General features: G+C 38.3%; 1 protein-coding gene across 1 annotated transcript; it reads left to right on the top strand.

The window, feature by feature from the left end:
• The first annotated feature begins 29 nt into the window (after positions 1–29).
• On the top strand, positions 30–17,559 carry LOC146476306 (VPS9 domain-containing protein 1-like). The gene is made up of 16 exons (XM_085114879.1): positions 30–219; positions 1,305–1,377; positions 2,860–2,952; positions 3,242–3,494; positions 6,825–6,945; positions 7,544–7,606; positions 7,907–7,959; positions 8,840–8,927; positions 9,515–9,600; positions 10,371–11,692; positions 12,308–12,437; positions 13,940–14,048; positions 14,723–14,828; positions 15,369–15,453; positions 16,474–16,578; positions 17,344–17,559. Exons 1-16 carry the CDS (start codon positions 133–135, stop codon positions 17,423–17,425), a joined length of 2,856 nt encoding a protein of 951 aa, XP_084971005.1. The 5' UTR covers positions 30–132; the 3' UTR covers positions 17,426–17,559.

Here is a 17,559-nt window from a genome sequence, read left to right as displayed (position 1 = left end):
GGCAACAAATCCCAGATAGCATTGCAGGCATATTCAAGATGGCCGACGTAGAGTGGTGGGGTTGGTGGGGTTGATGGAGTACGTTATTTTCAGGGGATTCATCAACGTTTTTTAGTTTTATTGCACCAGAATATGGCTGAAGGTATTGCTGATTGTATGCCCCTGGCGCTTCGATCTGTCGGAGACGCCATCAGGCTCGACTCGGAAAACAAAACAAAGGTATCAAGACTTTAATTTAATTGTTCTTTTTTTGGATAAATTGTCGGATAAATTTAATATATACATAGGTCTGAAATTGAAAATTGTGCATAGTACGTTAGCGCAGATTATCTTTAATATTTTCATTATATTTTAATAGAATATAGTAGCCAGGTAAATCTAGCTAGTCTTTGAGCACTTGTCTATTATACAAGAGTTACAGTCATCCTTTTACAGCCGAGTGACATCATTACAGAGTCCTGGATGGGGTGTGGTGCGCCCAGTTAAGTGAAAATCGATCAATCAAAGACAGTTTATATTAAAATTAAATTAAACGAAAATCGATTAAAACAGCAGCAAAATCGATACTCACAACGCCTTAAATGTCTGATTTTTGTCAGATATTTCGATTCTGATAATCATAATGTGCTGTTATGTTTTAAGCCTGACAAATTGTGACAGAGGTATTTTTTCCATCAGTGACACAGCTATACCCTGGAAAAAGAAATTTTGAGTTCTCCCAACCGGAGTTGAACCGATGACAGCTGTATGCAGGATGTTTTTCAGTGGTCTTGCTCCCATGAGTCTCCCACTTCCCACCATTCTATAAATTAATGTTGTTTTACTTTCCGGCTTGGTCCTAAAGATATTGACATGTATTTAACAAATCAATGGCAGTTTTCTATGTTCTATACTCTTATAGACCATAAAATGACGCCAAAAAATGTTCAGAACTCAAGTGGAACCATGAGCTACAGGCGAGTGGTTTCACTGCCAAGTTTTGGACATTTTATGGTCTATTTAAAGAGTATAAACCATAGAAAACTACTGTTGATTTGTTTTTTACAATAATATGGGAAAAGTATGAGCGAATGTGCTTTATTATCCGTTAAGAGAATGCCTGCATTACATGTGACATCATTTTTATTGTTTGTACTCTTATAGAGAATGTCTAGGAGCCAATTAGCACACAGGAATTTGACAGTTATTGTAAAATTTGGGTTTGATGGTAGTTACATGTAAGTCTAGAGTTAGAAATTATGACGTTTATATACAGAATGTTAAATTTATGCACATCGGGTTTATTTGTTCACTTTTCTTGACAGGAAGCATATTGTCAGTACCTGAGTTGTATGATTTACATATCTCAAGTTTTGAAAGATGATGCCTGGGACAAAGGTTTGGCATTTTTGTTGTATATTTATAATCAAATTTATAAAGTGATGTATTATGCAGTGGTTCCCTGCTGGCCTTAGAAGACAAGGAGTTACTTGTTAACAAAGTCCCCAAGGGTGACTGTTGCATCTTGTTTTAATTATGTGGTCTTCTTAAATTTTAGTTGGACCTTTCTGAAAACTTCTGTAGTGATTGAAAGTTAAATCCTAATAAATTATTATTATTATATTTTTATTATTATTATTATTATTATTATTATAAATTATTATTATTATTATTAATTTATTATTATTGTTATTGTTATTATTATTATTATTATTATTATTATTATTATTTATAAAAATGAAGGTCAAATATTCTTGTATGCACTTTGGATTTTGTATCCTAAATACTTGACTGTCCATTTTAAAATTTCTGGTCCTGAATTAATGATAGGTTACCTTGTTACGAGCTGCTCATGACAAACTGTTTTGTTGCTGGTAGTTTACCTTGAGTGAACTGGGGCAAGGGACCATTATCTTTCTTTTCTACAGGGTCCCAAATTAACTTTTTCCTAAGGGAGCCAACTGGCGACTAACCAAAAAATTTTTGTCGCCAGATGGAAAGGTTTGGTCGCCAAAAGCAAGTGTTATTGTTGTTTTTTTTTTTTTGGTTTCTTGCTTGCCACGCCACGATCGCGGCTTCGCCTCTTAATTTGCCGCAAACTAAAGAAAACAATCTCTCTGGCCAGGGTATAATTCACCTTAATTTATAGTAAAGCACAAAATTAAACCTTTCAAGAAAATGTTATCATTTAACACAATATAACCCATACAGCTATAAAAGGAGACTCACAAAAGTCGTGTAACGGTAACAGTGTCTTACATCTCAAAAAGCGTGTTTGCCAATGTTCTTGCGAAGGCTTCGGATTTCTTTCTCTTATTATTTCCATTTAGTTGGAAGTATGCTGGTATCCTATTAAGTTCTATGTTCAAGACATGGGGGGCCTCTTTCTATACCTAGACTCAATGCAACGACGATCAATAAGCTAGTGCCAGACCCTCACACTTTTTTATTGCTCAAACCAGTCCCCCACCGCGCAGACATGTCACTATTAATAAAATAAAAGCACCGATGCTTTTGATCTTGCCGGATCTCACCACGTCATGTTTTCGCCCGTGATATCTGGATTGGGGGAAGCCGCTAAAAACAATATGGCGCCAGGTAAATATGGCGATCGTAAAATCGTCGCTTCGTTTTACTACAACTGTCCACGGGAGCTTTATGTTTTCTTTTAGAAAAAGCCCTTTTAGCTTAGAATGTCAAATGCTGATGGTTAGTCGCCTGCTGGCGACCAGTTCTAAATTTCTGGTCGCCAACACCTAATTTTTGGTTGCATTGGCGACCAGTCAGTCGCAATTTCGGACCCTGTTCTAGTCAGTAACTGATGTACATTGTATATTGACTCACAGATTTGTTGTATGTTTTTGTCCACTCCCTCTATAGATCTGAGACAAGTTTACAACAGTGACACTGCCAAGTTATTTCGATTACTTCAGCAATGTCAGGAGAGAGCTCTCACAATAATTTCTTCTATTGGTAAGAAGTTCAGTCAAATGTACAGCACAGCCTATCAGTGAAGTTTGTTTTTCAAGATGACAGTTATATCTGTTATATTTTCATGTTGTTAATATTTAAGGCTGGATAAGACATTATCAGCATAAGTAAATAAATAAATATGCTCTTTATTGGAGACCACTAACAGATATAATGGACAACAAAGTACAGAATAAAAAATCACATAACAAGGGATAATGCCCAAACTAAGCTCTCAAGCCCAAGACAAACTGATCTGGGTTTGGTTAATTTACTTCTGTTTGATCTTCAGCAAGTGGTGCATCAATCTCCCAGAAGCCTGAAGCTCAAAAGGCGCAAGGTGCGCAAAGGAAGTATTCTGACAGTAATACTGTCAATGCTAGTCAGTCAGATCATTCTCATGATCACTTGGCACCTCAACATGGAGCAACGTCCAAGCTGTCCGCTGACTCAACATCTCCAGGATCAACTCTATCAGCACCTTCAACTGATGGATATCTTCACCTTCCTTCACCTCCTGGATCCCCAATGCCGCGCCATAGAAGGTTTGCAATACAGTAAACATTCAGTTAGGTCCCCCCTCCTCTACGTATTATGTTTCTCTCTAAAAGCCATGCACCCACTCTGAATATCAGGTTTTGCCATGTATGGCAACACAGTTTACAAAGGCCTCCCTTCCCCTGACAGAGAACAATGGAGCAGTGCATCTGCTTCCACCATTGAGTATTTAAACTGTGTAAATTAACAACTGAAATATAAAAATTAATAAAAGCCAATCATCAATGCTTTTTAGTTCCAATATCATTGGTATGAAGCCAAAACAAAAAAAAAAGAAATGTTCTCCTATTTATTTGTTCTCCCATTAAATGGTTAAAATTTACCTTTATGTACTACATTGCTGTGCCTTCAGGGCAAAAAACTTTTTTTTTTATTCCACTTGTCCATTGGACGAGTACCGTTCAGATTCTGGTTGTCTGAAAGTTAAATTCACTAGTCCGAAAAAATTATTAAGGTGAATAACAAAATATCATAAAAAAAACGTAGAAATTGTATAATCTGTTTTATACCAAATCTCGAGTATTTACTTTTAATTAACAGTTATTATATGTTGTTCTTTGCACTTTTTAATGCAAACTTTGCCATGGCCAGGTTTTCTTTTGCAACCAAATGTGCTGTGTTGAAAAGTTTCTCCAGTTTCTCCTTTGACTCCTCATCGATTTTACGGGTTATTCGCAGTGGTGTCACCTGCTCTGGTTTTTCTTCGTTTTTAGCTCGTTGAAAACAAAAGTAATGAGAATGGCTCTTCTCATGACTCACAAGAGAATCACGGTTAAAACCAGTGGCAGATGATCCATTGATGCTGACATAAAGCCGGCTCGCTTTATCGGCTACTTTCGGATACTTGCGGCACACAATGCAGAACATTTTGACATTCTTCACCGCGTCAAATTTAACCCAGGGAAATCGTTTTTCCATGTTGGTTGGAATTTTTGAATGCGACTTTCTTCATATTTTTTCACTTTCTCACCCTTAGGATGTTCCTCTGTGCTGGATCAGTCAGGTTTTCTTTTGCTACCGATTTTCCATAGGTCAAGCAGATTAGCTGACATCTTGTACACTTACAGTGAAAACCTAGCATGTGATCTGATTTTATTTCGCGCGTTTTTTAGGTGGGTCATGTGACATTTTCAAAGCACCAGCGCCTTTTATATAGCAGAATGGCTTGGAGCGTTTCACGTCGTTTAAATTACACTTACTCTATTAGACTGACAGCAAAGACATTAAAAGGTTTTATTACTTCTTTAATGATCACAAAACTTGCCACAACGGTAATCGCCTCGTTCAAGTGTTAATGAAGCCTTGTCTCAAACGACAAACATTTCCAAACATTTCCATATGGTATGTGGATCCCAGTCTTCATCGAAACAACAGAGCCAGATATTCTCGGAAAACAAAAACGAAAACGGGTAAGTTGCCATGAAAAGAAACCAAACTTTGCGAAACAAGTGCAAAATGCTTGGGAACTCAGACCTCAGTAGAAAAGAACATCTTTTTTAGGGAAACTCTACTCGTCCCGTAGGACAAGTGCTTTTAGAAATCCACTCGTCCGAGATACGAGAGTACTCATCTCGGACGGGCGGACGAGTGGAAGTTTTCTGCCGTGGCCTTTCAATAACTTGTAAACTCTGACAACCCACCTGTTGATTTGTGTTTTTTAATGCTATCATAATTATGGTTGTAACTAGTTGACCTCAAAAATACAGAAACTGACAAAGTCGATCAAAATCCACTTATCAGAGAATATGATCGGGCCATCTGATATTCCCAAATGTTAATCTAGAAGTGTTTCTTTTCTGAGAGGTCTGCCGCAATGATTGATGGCAGTGAAAAACATAACGGCTGATCAAGGCTTGAAATCCATGGTTCACATGTTGTGGAAGGGCACAGTTAAAAATAGTTCAAAAATATTTCAACAGACAGATGGTGAAATGTCACCTTAATAATTATGCAGTTATTGACTTAATGACATCGTATTTCTGGTAAACAGCCCTTAGCTTCAATGTAAGTTATGACCGTTTGACAAAGTTGGAGTTTTGTTCAAAGTTCCTTGTTTGGAAAAACCTCTCCTCTTTAATATTAAAGCCCTCCTTTCTTGAGGAAAATGTGATAGGCTTGCATCATTCCCAACCCCTAAACTAGAGGCATCATTTGACATTTGACATTTTATTATTTAAAATCTCCACTCTTACTGTTACATATATTAAGCACAAAATACAGAAGTTGGTGGTATTAAAAACAAAGACTAACACGCAGCTCAAAAATACAATTCAAAAATACAACTCGAATAGGGGGAGGAGAGTAGAGGGGCACCTCTAGTAAAACTAATACTGTGCCCCTTTAAAGGAAGTAAATTGAGAAGAAAAGTAACTAAGTAGGATAAAAAAAATTAACTTTAAAGAAAGATATAGCAAAAGGAAAAAAAAAACAAAGGGAAAGGAAGATAATTGGAGTAAAGTATCATTAATAATGAGCAGGGAATGTATCATCAATATTGAGCAAGGTAATATTTATAGAGTGCTTTTCTAAACATTCTTTTAGTAGGTTTGTCTTTAACTGTCTGAGGAATGTTGTTCCAAAAAAAATTTCCTATTAGTAATTAGGGTTGGACATAATCTCCTTAGATTTGTTCTGAAAGAAGTCATGAAAAGTTGATTGGAAGATGCACATGATGAAATCTAGGTCTTTACCTGTTTTCGTAGGCTTCCTTCATAACAGAGCTCAATTATGCTTCTTCTTTTGGCGGTCTTCCAGAATCAGATTATTTGATATGCGTATAAACTAGTGGCCCTTTTCTTGTTGGTTTTCCCCTCCCTTAATCACTCAGGTTACACTGTATTTAAAGGGGCAAGGTATCTGACTTGAATTATTAAACAAGAGGAAGAGTGTTTTATCTGATTTCCAAACTCCGAGAAGTGGGCTGAAGAAACAAAGTGCATCCAAGATTTTTTAACTAACGTCAAGGTGTTTGGAAATAGGATAAAATGCTCTTTAATGTGTTTGATATAGCTTCTCAAGCCATTAATAATTCTTGGAGAATTTAAGTAAAAGTTCACTTAAGAAAATTCTATGTTAATTAAGATCACATTTCCAAACCTCCTTCACAGTAGCGATGTGTAATAACTATAATATTATAAAAGTGAGGAACTATGCTATCAAGTAGTGGGACTTAACTGGCAGAGCCTATAAAATGATAAGATGGAAACTAAGTTTTGTTTGTTCCCGAGCATCCCCAAAGAGAACATTTTGTGACACTTGTATTGATCAACTTGTTATCTTACCTTCAAATTTGTCAACTTTAAGACTTTCTGTCTTAGAACGGGTAGCTATGATCCACTGGAGAAAGCTTACCAAGAAAACAAACAGTTGATAGCAGCTTACAGGGAAAGAATGCAGAATTCAAACAAAGGAAGAAGAAATCAGGATGTAATGCAAAGGGTAAGATAGCTGGACGAGAACTGCAAATTGAAAAAATGACATGTCCATTGTTATTGCCATGTCACCTTGTATTTCTTTTAAATTCACTTTTGAAACTTTCTAGGAAAACCAAATAATAATATATCTAGGGTTATACAATCTTAAACATACCAGACTCTGACTTGAAAAAAAAAAGATGTTTTGGCTGAAAACCTTCTGCCTTCTTCAGTTTAATAGGACAAAAAAGCAATTGCCTATCTTACGGTTCACAGCTTACATGTGCTACACTGACGACTTGTAACAAATGATCACTGCGTAAAACAACAAATTGCCCGTATCTAGGATAAGATTTGTCACAAAGTAATCCGTGGCCATTGGGAGAACAGAAAAGCTACATGTATTACCCGAAGAATAATTCATCCTCTTTATTATGGCCTTTTTTTTACCTCAATCAAATAGCTCATCTTATTGAATACAACAGCATGTTTATGGCCAGTAGTCAGTGGTTCTTTAGATTGTAATTCCTTTTGAATCAGTTGAGAGGACTTTCAAATGAGTGTTTGTTTTGTTTTTTAACTGAAATTGTGTACAGTTGTAATCCTGTGTTAATTTTTTTCAGAATCTCGGTTTAATGAGAAGAATGTCAGAAAATCTTGTCATTGCGCAAGCCAGGGAACAAGCTGTATCCTTTCTACTTTTATTAACGATAAATAAAATTTTATTAAGCTAAATTTGGTTATTCCAAGGTGATGCCTATTACAGTGTACTCACATCATTATGTAATTAAACTGTTGTTATATCTGTTTGTCTTGTGTGTTTTTTTCTTAAAATGATGATGATGTGATATTTTTCTTGGGCAACAGGTGATGGAGTTTATTGAAATTCCTGATTAATATGACTGTGTACCGTGGTTATTAAAGTGCCTTTCTTGTTTTGTACTACTGGCAATATTATTTAAAAATATCTTTAACTTAAAGAATAGATAAAGAAGAAACTGCTTGAACGGCAGCGAAGACTGCAAGAGGAGACAAACAGGTAGTTAACCTTTAACTAGTGAGCAGCACTGTTTCTTTTTTTACCACTAATTAATTTATTGTGTTTTATACAAGACCTTCATGTAATGTTTAAAACACGAGCAGCAGTGTCTTATCGGGATTTAAAAGAACGGGGGGCAGCCAAGTGGTTTTAGACCCGATAACACACGTGCTGCGAGCACGAGCACTGCGAGTCAAAAACATTCCTGGAAAAGCGTGTCAAGAGAGTTCATAACAATGCTTTTGTGGACGTTGGAAATTAGCGTAGGAGATAAACACGGCATACTAATAAGGAGGAGGTTTTATTGGGTTTTAAAACCACTGCACGTGATGTTTTATCGACCATTTGATATGTCAATGGGCTTATGAATTATTAATGAGTTTTTGAAGGAATTTTTTTTGCCTTGAAATTGAAATTGCTCTGATAATCTCTTTTTTGGTATGGAGACTAGTTATCATGTAAGACACTCTGATTCCTTTTTTTCTGCGCTTTGCTTTGTGATAAAACGGAAAGCTTGCCCATAATCATAGGTTCTTAAGTTGCAATAAAAGCACAAAGCACCAGATAAATCATTGGAGCAATGTTTCCTGAAGGAATTCAAGTCCACATAGAAAAACTCTGGTGAATCCTAAGCTGAAACAATAATAAGCTCAGTTATGCTCTTAGCCCTTCAATCATGATGTAACAACTGTTGCAATACATGCAGTACATGACTACTACATGCAAACGTACGGTAGGTAGGTTAGGTAGGTAGGTTATACTTTAATAACTACAGTGTTCAGTCTCTAGATAAGTAAGAGTATGAAATTTGTATCAATAGCTTGTTAGTGCAGACACTTGTGGTCATTTTCTAAAATCATTTTTGCTTGTCGTTCTGTAGACGGTTTGGACCAGCTGTGTTATCTACAAAGGAACAGCAAGATCAGCGAATTTTGTACCTAAAGATTCTGGAGTTTGAACAGGAAACGGTTAGTTCATAATGGACCAGTTTTTTTAAAAATTACTGTAGTACGGCTTTTATGGACTACAGATTATCAGAATGGCAACAAAATTTGGTCTTGGAAAAATGGGTTTGGGGGGGGGGGGGGGGGTTACTCCTCAGAATTTTTGGTGGGGGTGTGTACCTTGGTTCTCCAAACCCTGACACTGTTTCATGCCAAAATATGTCATTTTCCGTAGCCTTTTTGAGACCTGACCTTTAAAATTCAAAACGGCTTAAAAACCATACCCTTTGGTGCTGCTCATACCTGAATAGCTTATATAGGTGAGTACTCCCTTGGGACTTCTCCTTAACAAGTATTCACTCATTCTTGTTGTCTTCCTCAAGATTTTTGTGCATCTGCAAGCTTGTGTTGTCATAATGGAATTTGAGAGCATTTTTGCCATTTTTTGTTTTCTCTTACCCATTATTAATTGAGTGAGCTCTCCGTTCTAAACGTCTGCATTTTCATCAGCAAACGACAATTTAGTTTTTAGTCATGAACGTTGACATGCACATTGTACATTGCAATGGTTCTTACTTCTTAGTAATTGTTCAATTTATTGCGATTTAAAGGTGTGGCCAAAACATTTACGTGAAAGATTACAACTTATGCCAACGGATGCGAAGTTAATTAAAGAAATAATAACCAAGATTTTCAGGTAAGTTTACAGTGTTTTTACACTATTATATTAATGCTTCATTATTAGTAGAGCGGTTTTCAGTTGTATGCCGGTTTCGAAAGTAATTTCGTGTTTGCCTTGGTTTTCCTTCACTACACGCTGTGATTGGTTGGCGAAACTGGCGCCACTTTTTCAACCAATAAGAAGCAAAACCAAAACCAATCGTGCCTCGCTCGCACGCGTTTTCCCTCGCTTGGCGCCGGTTGCATGTATTTTTTTCGAATTCTGATTGGTTCATTGCGCTGTTTATGTTTGTTTTGATTGGTCAGAGTAGTTACTTTGGTTTTGGTTTTACGGCACTCAACTGAAAACTGCTCCAAAGTTAGATTTATCAGATCTTCTTAAATTTGTAGGCATTAAAACAATCGTCACGAATTGTTGTAAACTTTATATCTGTGAGTCAAGTCACTATATTGTTTACGTCAGTGTCTCTTAACACTTTTTTTCCCAGGTTGAATCATTTATATCAATTTTCTAATTTGTGATTATCATGCGATTTCATTGTTTGCAATATATTGATTTGTTTTTCAATGTACAGTTAAGTAACTGGCATATTAGAGAGAGTTTAGAATCGCGTTTACGGCGAATGGCAAACGTGAGATTTGCGCTTTCGTTTTCTTGAAAAAATCAGTACACGGATGAGAATACTACTCAGTTTTACTGAGAAACTGAAAACAGCAAGCGGCAATATAGGGTAAACATGGTCACGTGTTCGTAAATCTCTCTATTATTTTGATCCCATCATGCAGTTCAGCTGACCATCCTCTGACCCAGTTCCTTCTCCAGTACCAGTATTACGTGTACCGGAAACTGGCTCCGCTAGTGAAGGATGTTGGTTTCCCGGATGTGAAAAGCGGAAGAATAGCTTCCAGCAAAGAAAGTAATATTGTATTGAGTGAAGTTCATCATGACCAACAACAACCTACACCAGTTATAGACAGTGAGCACGTTCACGAGGGTGATAGAGTAAATCGGAAGCAAAGCACGAGTTCTTTAAGGCAAGCTGACGAAGACACGAAAAAACTGTCATCTGAACCTATCGCTAAGGAAACGGTTAATGAAAGTAATAAAACCGTGGAGGATAAGTGTGACGAAGAAGGAGACGATCACGAAGTAGCACTTGACATGGATTCGAAAAACGTTCCATCAGAATATGGTAGTGAAGGTAAAAAGTCCAGCATAGATTTAGCGACCCTCAAGAACCTTCTTGGCAAGGAAACTTCATCAGACACTGCACAAACTGAGGACGCACAGCTTGATGAGTCGAAAAATGGACCAAACTCCTCCGTCCTTGAAGAAACGGACGGATCTACGGACTTGGAGAGTTATTTTCAAGACCTAGAGGATGAAATGTTTGGGTGGGAAAGCAGTGGAGAGGAAAATGGTGGGAAGGAAAAAGAAAGTATTGTTGCGGACAACAAGCGTGAAATGACAGATGAGGAATCACGTTATGAAAATGAAGAAGTAAGTAATGGGAAGATTGCTGGAAGTAGAACTGAAAACCTTGATGAATCAACTGATATAAACAATGAAGCTTCCGTTTCCAGTCAGTTAGATTCGTCAGAAGTTAGAAATGAAACTTCTCCCGAGCAGAGCAATATAGATGACACACACGAACCAGATCAGATTGAACAAACGGATACTGAACCTCACGCAGACTTTGATGCAGATATGGACAAACAAGTGAAGCAACCCACAGAAGATACTTATCCAGTAGAGACGAACGATTTCATATCAAGGCAGGAAGAGCAATGCACTGGTGACCGTACAAGCAGTAGCAACAGCAACGATGAAGGAGAAGCCCAACAAATGGAACCCAATACAAACGAAGCGACAAACAAGATCAGTTACAACGAAGAAGCCTTACAAACACCCGACAGTTTACACGAACGAGACGAAAAGAAGGAAGGCGAAGAAGGCGTTGAGGATAAAGAAGACACACAGATGCCCGAATTACCTCTGCTTGAGGAACGTAGCAGTAGAACGAAGCAGGATGTGCGGATTGTGCCGCCGACTGATGAAGTGAGGAAACAGTTGAAGGACATTTTCGTGGATGTAAGATTTTTTCTTGGTAGGTATATTTAATCAGGGTGCTTTTATTGATAAACATTTAAGAATGGCATGCAGTGAAAATATGTAACGTAATGATGTCAGAGTGACATCCTGTTCCAGTATAAAAAAGTAACGACCGTGCCCAGTTAATATGAATATCCTTTTTAGGATGTACGTGTACTAACTGAGCAAATTAACGCGTTAAATTTTTCCTTGCAAAATCACGTGCTTAGAACGTTGCTATACTGGAGCGGGTACGTTTTCCATGTACGCATTTCCTGGTGGCGCAACCGAAATTTGAAAAATTTGTTTTGCACGAGCGCGCCAAAAGTCGTTTGTGTTACTTCTCGTATATGGCTTTCCGTGACTAAGAAATGAGGTAGTTATTTTCCCCACAGTTTTTTCAGTTTTGTTGGAAGTCCACAGGTAGGTTTCAAAATTTCTGCCCCCCCCCCCCCCCCCCATCTCCACTCCAAAACAGGATGTTAATGTAATTTCTTTGTGAGGTTTTTTTTTCTTGGCTTTTCACGTCAAGACGCTTTGGATCTTTCGATCGTAATTCGATCTAGGTGTCCCCAATTAGTGCTCAGCGCTAAATACATTGACACTTAAATAAAGTGATTTATTATTTCAGAGAAACTTCAGAAGTTGTTAATCCTTGCTTACGAACCGCTGGACACAGCAGCTGGCCGTGACCTGTGCTATTCCTTTCTAGAGTTTCCTTTCTTTAAACCTTTGTGGCCCATGCTGCTAGCAGTTCTCAGGTATGTTGTTACGTTAAAGGTGCATTCGTTTGAGGCTATCCTAGCTATTCTTATTCCGGTTTAGGAATAACAGAATACACGGAATTTCAATTTTTGAAAAGAACGATCCTTTAATCTGGAAACGGAATACCCATGGCGGAGGTGACCTGAGAACTACTATGTCTGCGCGCGCGAGAGGCCGCGTAGGATTTCCCGCAAAAAATTTTCCAAAAGAGCGCGTATTCCGAGTAAACCGTATTCCTTCCATTCTGTTCATTCTGCTATCGGGAGCAGAATGAGCAGAATGATATTCCGTTTATTCCGAAAACGGAAGAGCTCCCAAAAGAACACAAATACCGTCTATTCCGAGTATTCCTATTCCGGAATAGTCCCAAAAGAACGCACCTTAAGTTACAGCGCATGCCGGCAGCAGATCCAGACCTTCAGGTAATTGCCCGTTCCGTAGTTCAAACGACGACTTGGGACGAGTTTTTAAATTTCATTTAATCAGAAATTGTAGTCCATCACAAGAAAGATCACATTAAAATTAGTTAGTTTACCAAGTTTGAGGTTCTGTCGTTAAGTTGCACCATGCAGAAGGCTTTCAAAACCATAAAAAAATAGGTACTGTATGGATGTGGTGGACGCCATCTCAGAATTAGAGACATTTGTATGGAGTTTGGGCTACCTTTGACAGGTCACGGCCTGGTTACTACGCCATGAAACATAACCAAACTTGGTAAACTTATTAATTTTTATGTGACCTTTCTAGCGATGGAGTTCATTTCTTCATACGACGTAATTTGACCAATGTGTAAACTAGGGTCCAATCCCTTTTTGAACTTCGCAACCGGCAATTGGGGGGCCCACTCTCAACACACGAGTTTCTTCTCTTCGTCAAATACGGGGGCTCGGTTTTGGTATGAAAAATGACGGGGTGGGACCCCCGGCCCGCTACTGCATTCTACGCTAACTTGGGTAAAATGACCTTTGCTTAGAAGTAGAAAACAACAGGAGAATGCGTTAAAACTAACATAATATTTACGATCACACCACTACCTGTTTCAGGGATGCCAATAAAAGGTTCAGTTTGATGACATAGACTAGATTAGTTGGCCATTTGCTTCCAGTTAGCTTGTACTAAGCCTATATACCCTCAACACTGAAATAAACTTAAGTTTTTATCTTATCTTGTACCGCGAATAAGTTTATTAAAATGTCGTTGCAGTCAAAGCTGAACTGTGAGAAATTTACTAGTGACACAGGCATACTGACTGAAAAAAGACATCATAACACAACATCACATTTGCTTTGTTTCTGTTGCCCGCTCGAAACAGGTTCTGTATTAGCGTGAACCTTAAACTAAACATTTTGTTCGTCATCTTAAATTAAAAAGAAGTTACCCGACATCTTTCAAATCTATATCGTTGTGAGCACGAGCTCAGAGCGACTCAAAACACATGCACTCTCGGTGTTGCTGGAAGAGATTTTGACATTAGTCTTTTTGGTTTTTTCCTCAACAGACAAGTTAATTTCGAGAAAGAAATAACTTTGGCCGATGTGATGTCGACACACATCAGCAAAGGCCCCCTTGAGCTGGGAGTGGCACAGAGACTTCTTATGGAAGATCAGGTAGGGGCTAAATGAAGAGAGTAACTCCAATATATCCTGTGTTGCATGCAAACTTTGAACGCCAAATCTGAGCGTCTTCAGCCGCCGTTACACGTTGAAACTTTTAGCTGAAACTTGTGTGCAACGGCGCTGCGAAACAAGTTTCAGCAGGCGTTGCACCGTGTAACATGGTAGGTTTCGTGAAACTTTTTCGAACTTCCGTTGCGAGACAAGTTTCACGAAAAGTAGAACCGCTTTCTACTACTGTAACGGCTCGCAACGGTCGCAGTGGTGAAAAAACAAGAGTTCCACCGTGAAACACCACTTCGTGAAACTGGTTCCGTTCGCCGTTGCACACAAGTTTCAGCTAAAAGTTTCAACGTGTAACGGCGGCTTTCGTCTACCCTCTGGCGTATTAAAAAGTTGTATACAAAATCGTGCAACGCACAGTTGTCATGATTCTCACATCTGAGTTTGTGGTGAATGTCTTTAAGTGTTGATACTTATTCAACTACCGGATATAGGTTTCGAAACCGATGGATGAGCAAACAAATGGTTCAATTCTAATGAAACTTTTGACATAAACACACCTTTACATATAAGAGATTATGTAAACGTTTTGATGATATCTTCTTAACAACATAAGATGGACATTTTTTCCAGCTAACGACCCTTTGCTTCTTGTTTTCTTTTAGGAAGTACTCGACTCTACAGGAAACAATTATCCATACCAACTGGCTGTTGAAGAACTTCACAAAGTGGTGACGTTATTTTGCCCCTTGGAAAAGCTGGAATGTTTAGGTACTCCTCAGATAACTTGTACAGTATTTAAGTGTCGGTATTTTCTAGACTGCGCGTTAGTTATTTTTTGTGGTGTGCATGCTCGAGCCGAGAACCGAGAACTGGCCGGCGAGGGATGAAGCCGCGAGTCGCCAGGTAACAAGTTTCCAGATAACGATTAATCGCATTCTAGTTAGTTGGCAGTTATTTTACCAAAGCTATCGTTTTCGAGGACAGGCACGTGTAATTGTCGTGAAGAAAAGACGTAAACAGCATTATTTTTCCACGGTTCCTTTAATTCACACTCGGTGTCACGGGATTATATATGAGCTTAAAGTTTCATCCAGCGCTTGTCACCACGAGAAGTCCTTTATTTGTCTCAAGCGTGATCGTGTTAGTAGTGAAGCACCCGAGCGCACACGAAAATAGTGCTCCTTGTTGAAGCTTCACTTTAGTTCCTCTTGTTCTCTTCAGGTTCGCCAGAGCGCGCTCAGTAATTCTTGTTGTTGCTTACGTGGTTCGCTTCTTTTTCGACAATACTTCATTTGTTTCTTTTCACAGTTCGCACATCACGTTGCATTTGTCAGTGTGTTGAAGATTACTGGGAAAATACAGGAAAACCTCGCCACAGCCCTGAAACCGCTATGTACGTATACACTTTCTCAGTATTTATAGCAGTAAGTTGCTTTCAAGTGATACTGTTTATTTTGCACCAGAAGGTGGCATCGTGAGCTGACCATTCAAATAAAAGGCGGTTTTGTCGTATTTCACCGCACTCTTTCATGTAATATGTCAAAAACGAGGGCGAGTGGTTTATCACGGGTTCCAAATACTGAGAAACAGATGAAAGCACGAGGCCGCAGGCCGAGTGCTTTCATCTGTTTCGAGGTATTTGGAACCCGTGATAAAGCACGAAGCCCGAGTTTTTGACATGTCTCCTCAAATGAAACAATAAGAAATTAATCTCATTAAAATGCAAATGTTTGATCTCAGATGAAAAACATGTTTCATCTCAGATGAAAACCTGGTGGTGTTTCATCTGGTGTTTCATTGGGGTATCAAGATTCATCCACCTGACCGAAATGGAGGTCATTTATTGGCTTTTGACGGCATGAATTATTAATGAGTTTGAGAAGGAATGTTTCAAACACGAGAAAGATTGTTTCTTCCGATTTCCAGGCGAGAAGTGGGTGAAAGACGAGGCGCATCCGAGCTTTTTTTTTTTTCAACTTACTTCAAGGTGTTTGGCCCCACACATTTGATATAGCTTCTCAAACCATTAATAATTCTTGGAGAAATTCAAAGCAAAACTTCACCAAATTTTATAATAATTAAGCTCTTCCTTTGTTTTTGTCTTGAATTATTAATGAGTTTGAGAATTTGCAGTACAAGCAGGTGGTTCTAACTTTTGAATCTTTGGAAGAAATTATTGAAAGCCTACTTCTCGGTGATATTATTGATAATTCTTTTGTACACAAATTTTGGAATTTTCGTTCGACCTGTACGGCCTTTGGAGCAAAAGTTTGAATTTTATGATGGTGCCACAGACTCCTGTACAAGTTGAAATATGTATACTGTGCTTTGGGATTTTCTGTAATCAAATCAGATCAGCTTTGTTTGATCTCGATTTCATTCTTTCTTGATAACTTTTTTTTTTTTATTATAGTGGTTGCGACGATTTGTTGCCAATTCTGAGTTTTGTTGTCATTCGAAGTGGAATGGCGCAGTTGGTTTCCGAATGCGATGCCATGGAAGAGTTTATACCCGAGGGGTAAGTGTTTCATAAAGGGGGATGGACTTGATACCCTAGGGATAACTGCGTTATGTTATCATTCGAAGTGGAATGGCGCAGTTGGTACTCGACGCAGTTTATACCCGAGGGGTACGTGTTTTATAAAGGGGGATGGACTTGATACCCTAGGGATAACTACGTTATGTTATGACTGTTATCATTCGAAGTGGAATAGTGCAGTTGGTTTCCGAATGCGATGCCATGAAAGAGTTTGTTCCCGAAGGGTAAGTGTTTCATAAAGGTGCGGGGGTGGACTTCATGCCCCAGGCTCTGTGTATGGTGTTTTCTCGCGAAGCGAAATTTGATCCCCCCGATGTAGTGAGTAATATTTGAAGTTGCTTTCTTTCTCTTGAGATTATATAATGATAGGACATCGAATTTTACCACGCTAAACTATCGGAATTTAGCCAATTTTACTTTTTTTTTCTAATGGTTCAAATAAAATTAGTTTATCTTTAACTTGTTACGTTTTCAGCTAGTGTTGTTATTTCCTTTTTTTCTTCCCCCGCTTCGATTAGCCAGCTACTTGTGGGTGGAAGAATTTTTGCATAAATCTATCCAGTGTGTTGTAATAAAGGTTTGCTGTTGTTGCTGTATAAAACAAAATATTAAAAAAAAGAAAGGAATATGAAAAAGCCACTTTGTTTGTTTGTTTGTGACATCAAACTTTCACGATAAAAGTATAAGAAACTTCCTGTTTCAAACTGCTGAATTTTAACAACGTTGTGATTGTTTGTGTGTCAGGTACCTTATGGGTGAAGAAGGGTACTGTCTCACGACCCTTATCACAGCCCTTGCGTATTTGACCACCCTGAAGCCCACGTGATATGACGTCACGGCGTATGCTGTTGCGTCCATCGGAACAGTTAAATAAGATACAAGATCTGCTGCTGAACACATGAATGATATGAGTAACGTCCTTTCCCGGCAACTCTATGGCAAAGGGAAAAGAAAAAGAAA

Source organism: Pavona decussata, unplaced genomic scaffold (assembly GCF_977016875.1).
Source record: "Pavona decussata unplaced genomic scaffold, jaPavDecu1.1 SCAFFOLD_78, whole genome shotgun sequence".
NCBI lineage: Eukaryota > Metazoa > Cnidaria > Anthozoa > Scleractinia > Agariciidae > Pavona > Pavona decussata.
Note: the sequence above shows the minus strand (reverse complement) of the source record. Positions and strands in the feature narration are given on the sequence as shown.

What these genes read in the sequence shown, in the direction of transcription:
- LOC146476306 (XM_085114879.1), top strand. Translation starts at nt 133, where the DNA reads ATGGCTGAAGGTATTGCTGATTGTATGCCCCTGGCGCTTCGATCTGTC. An exon ending in ATCAGGATGTAATGCAAAGG is followed by an intron (nt 6,946 to 7,543) that starts GTAAGATAGCTG and finishes AATTTTTTTCAG; the next exon opens with AATCTCGGTTTAATGAGAAG. An exon ending in GGAAAAGCTGGAATGTTTAG is followed by an intron (nt 14,829 to 15,368) that starts GTACTCCTCAGA and finishes TTCTTTTCACAG; the next exon opens with TTCGCACATCACGTTGCATT.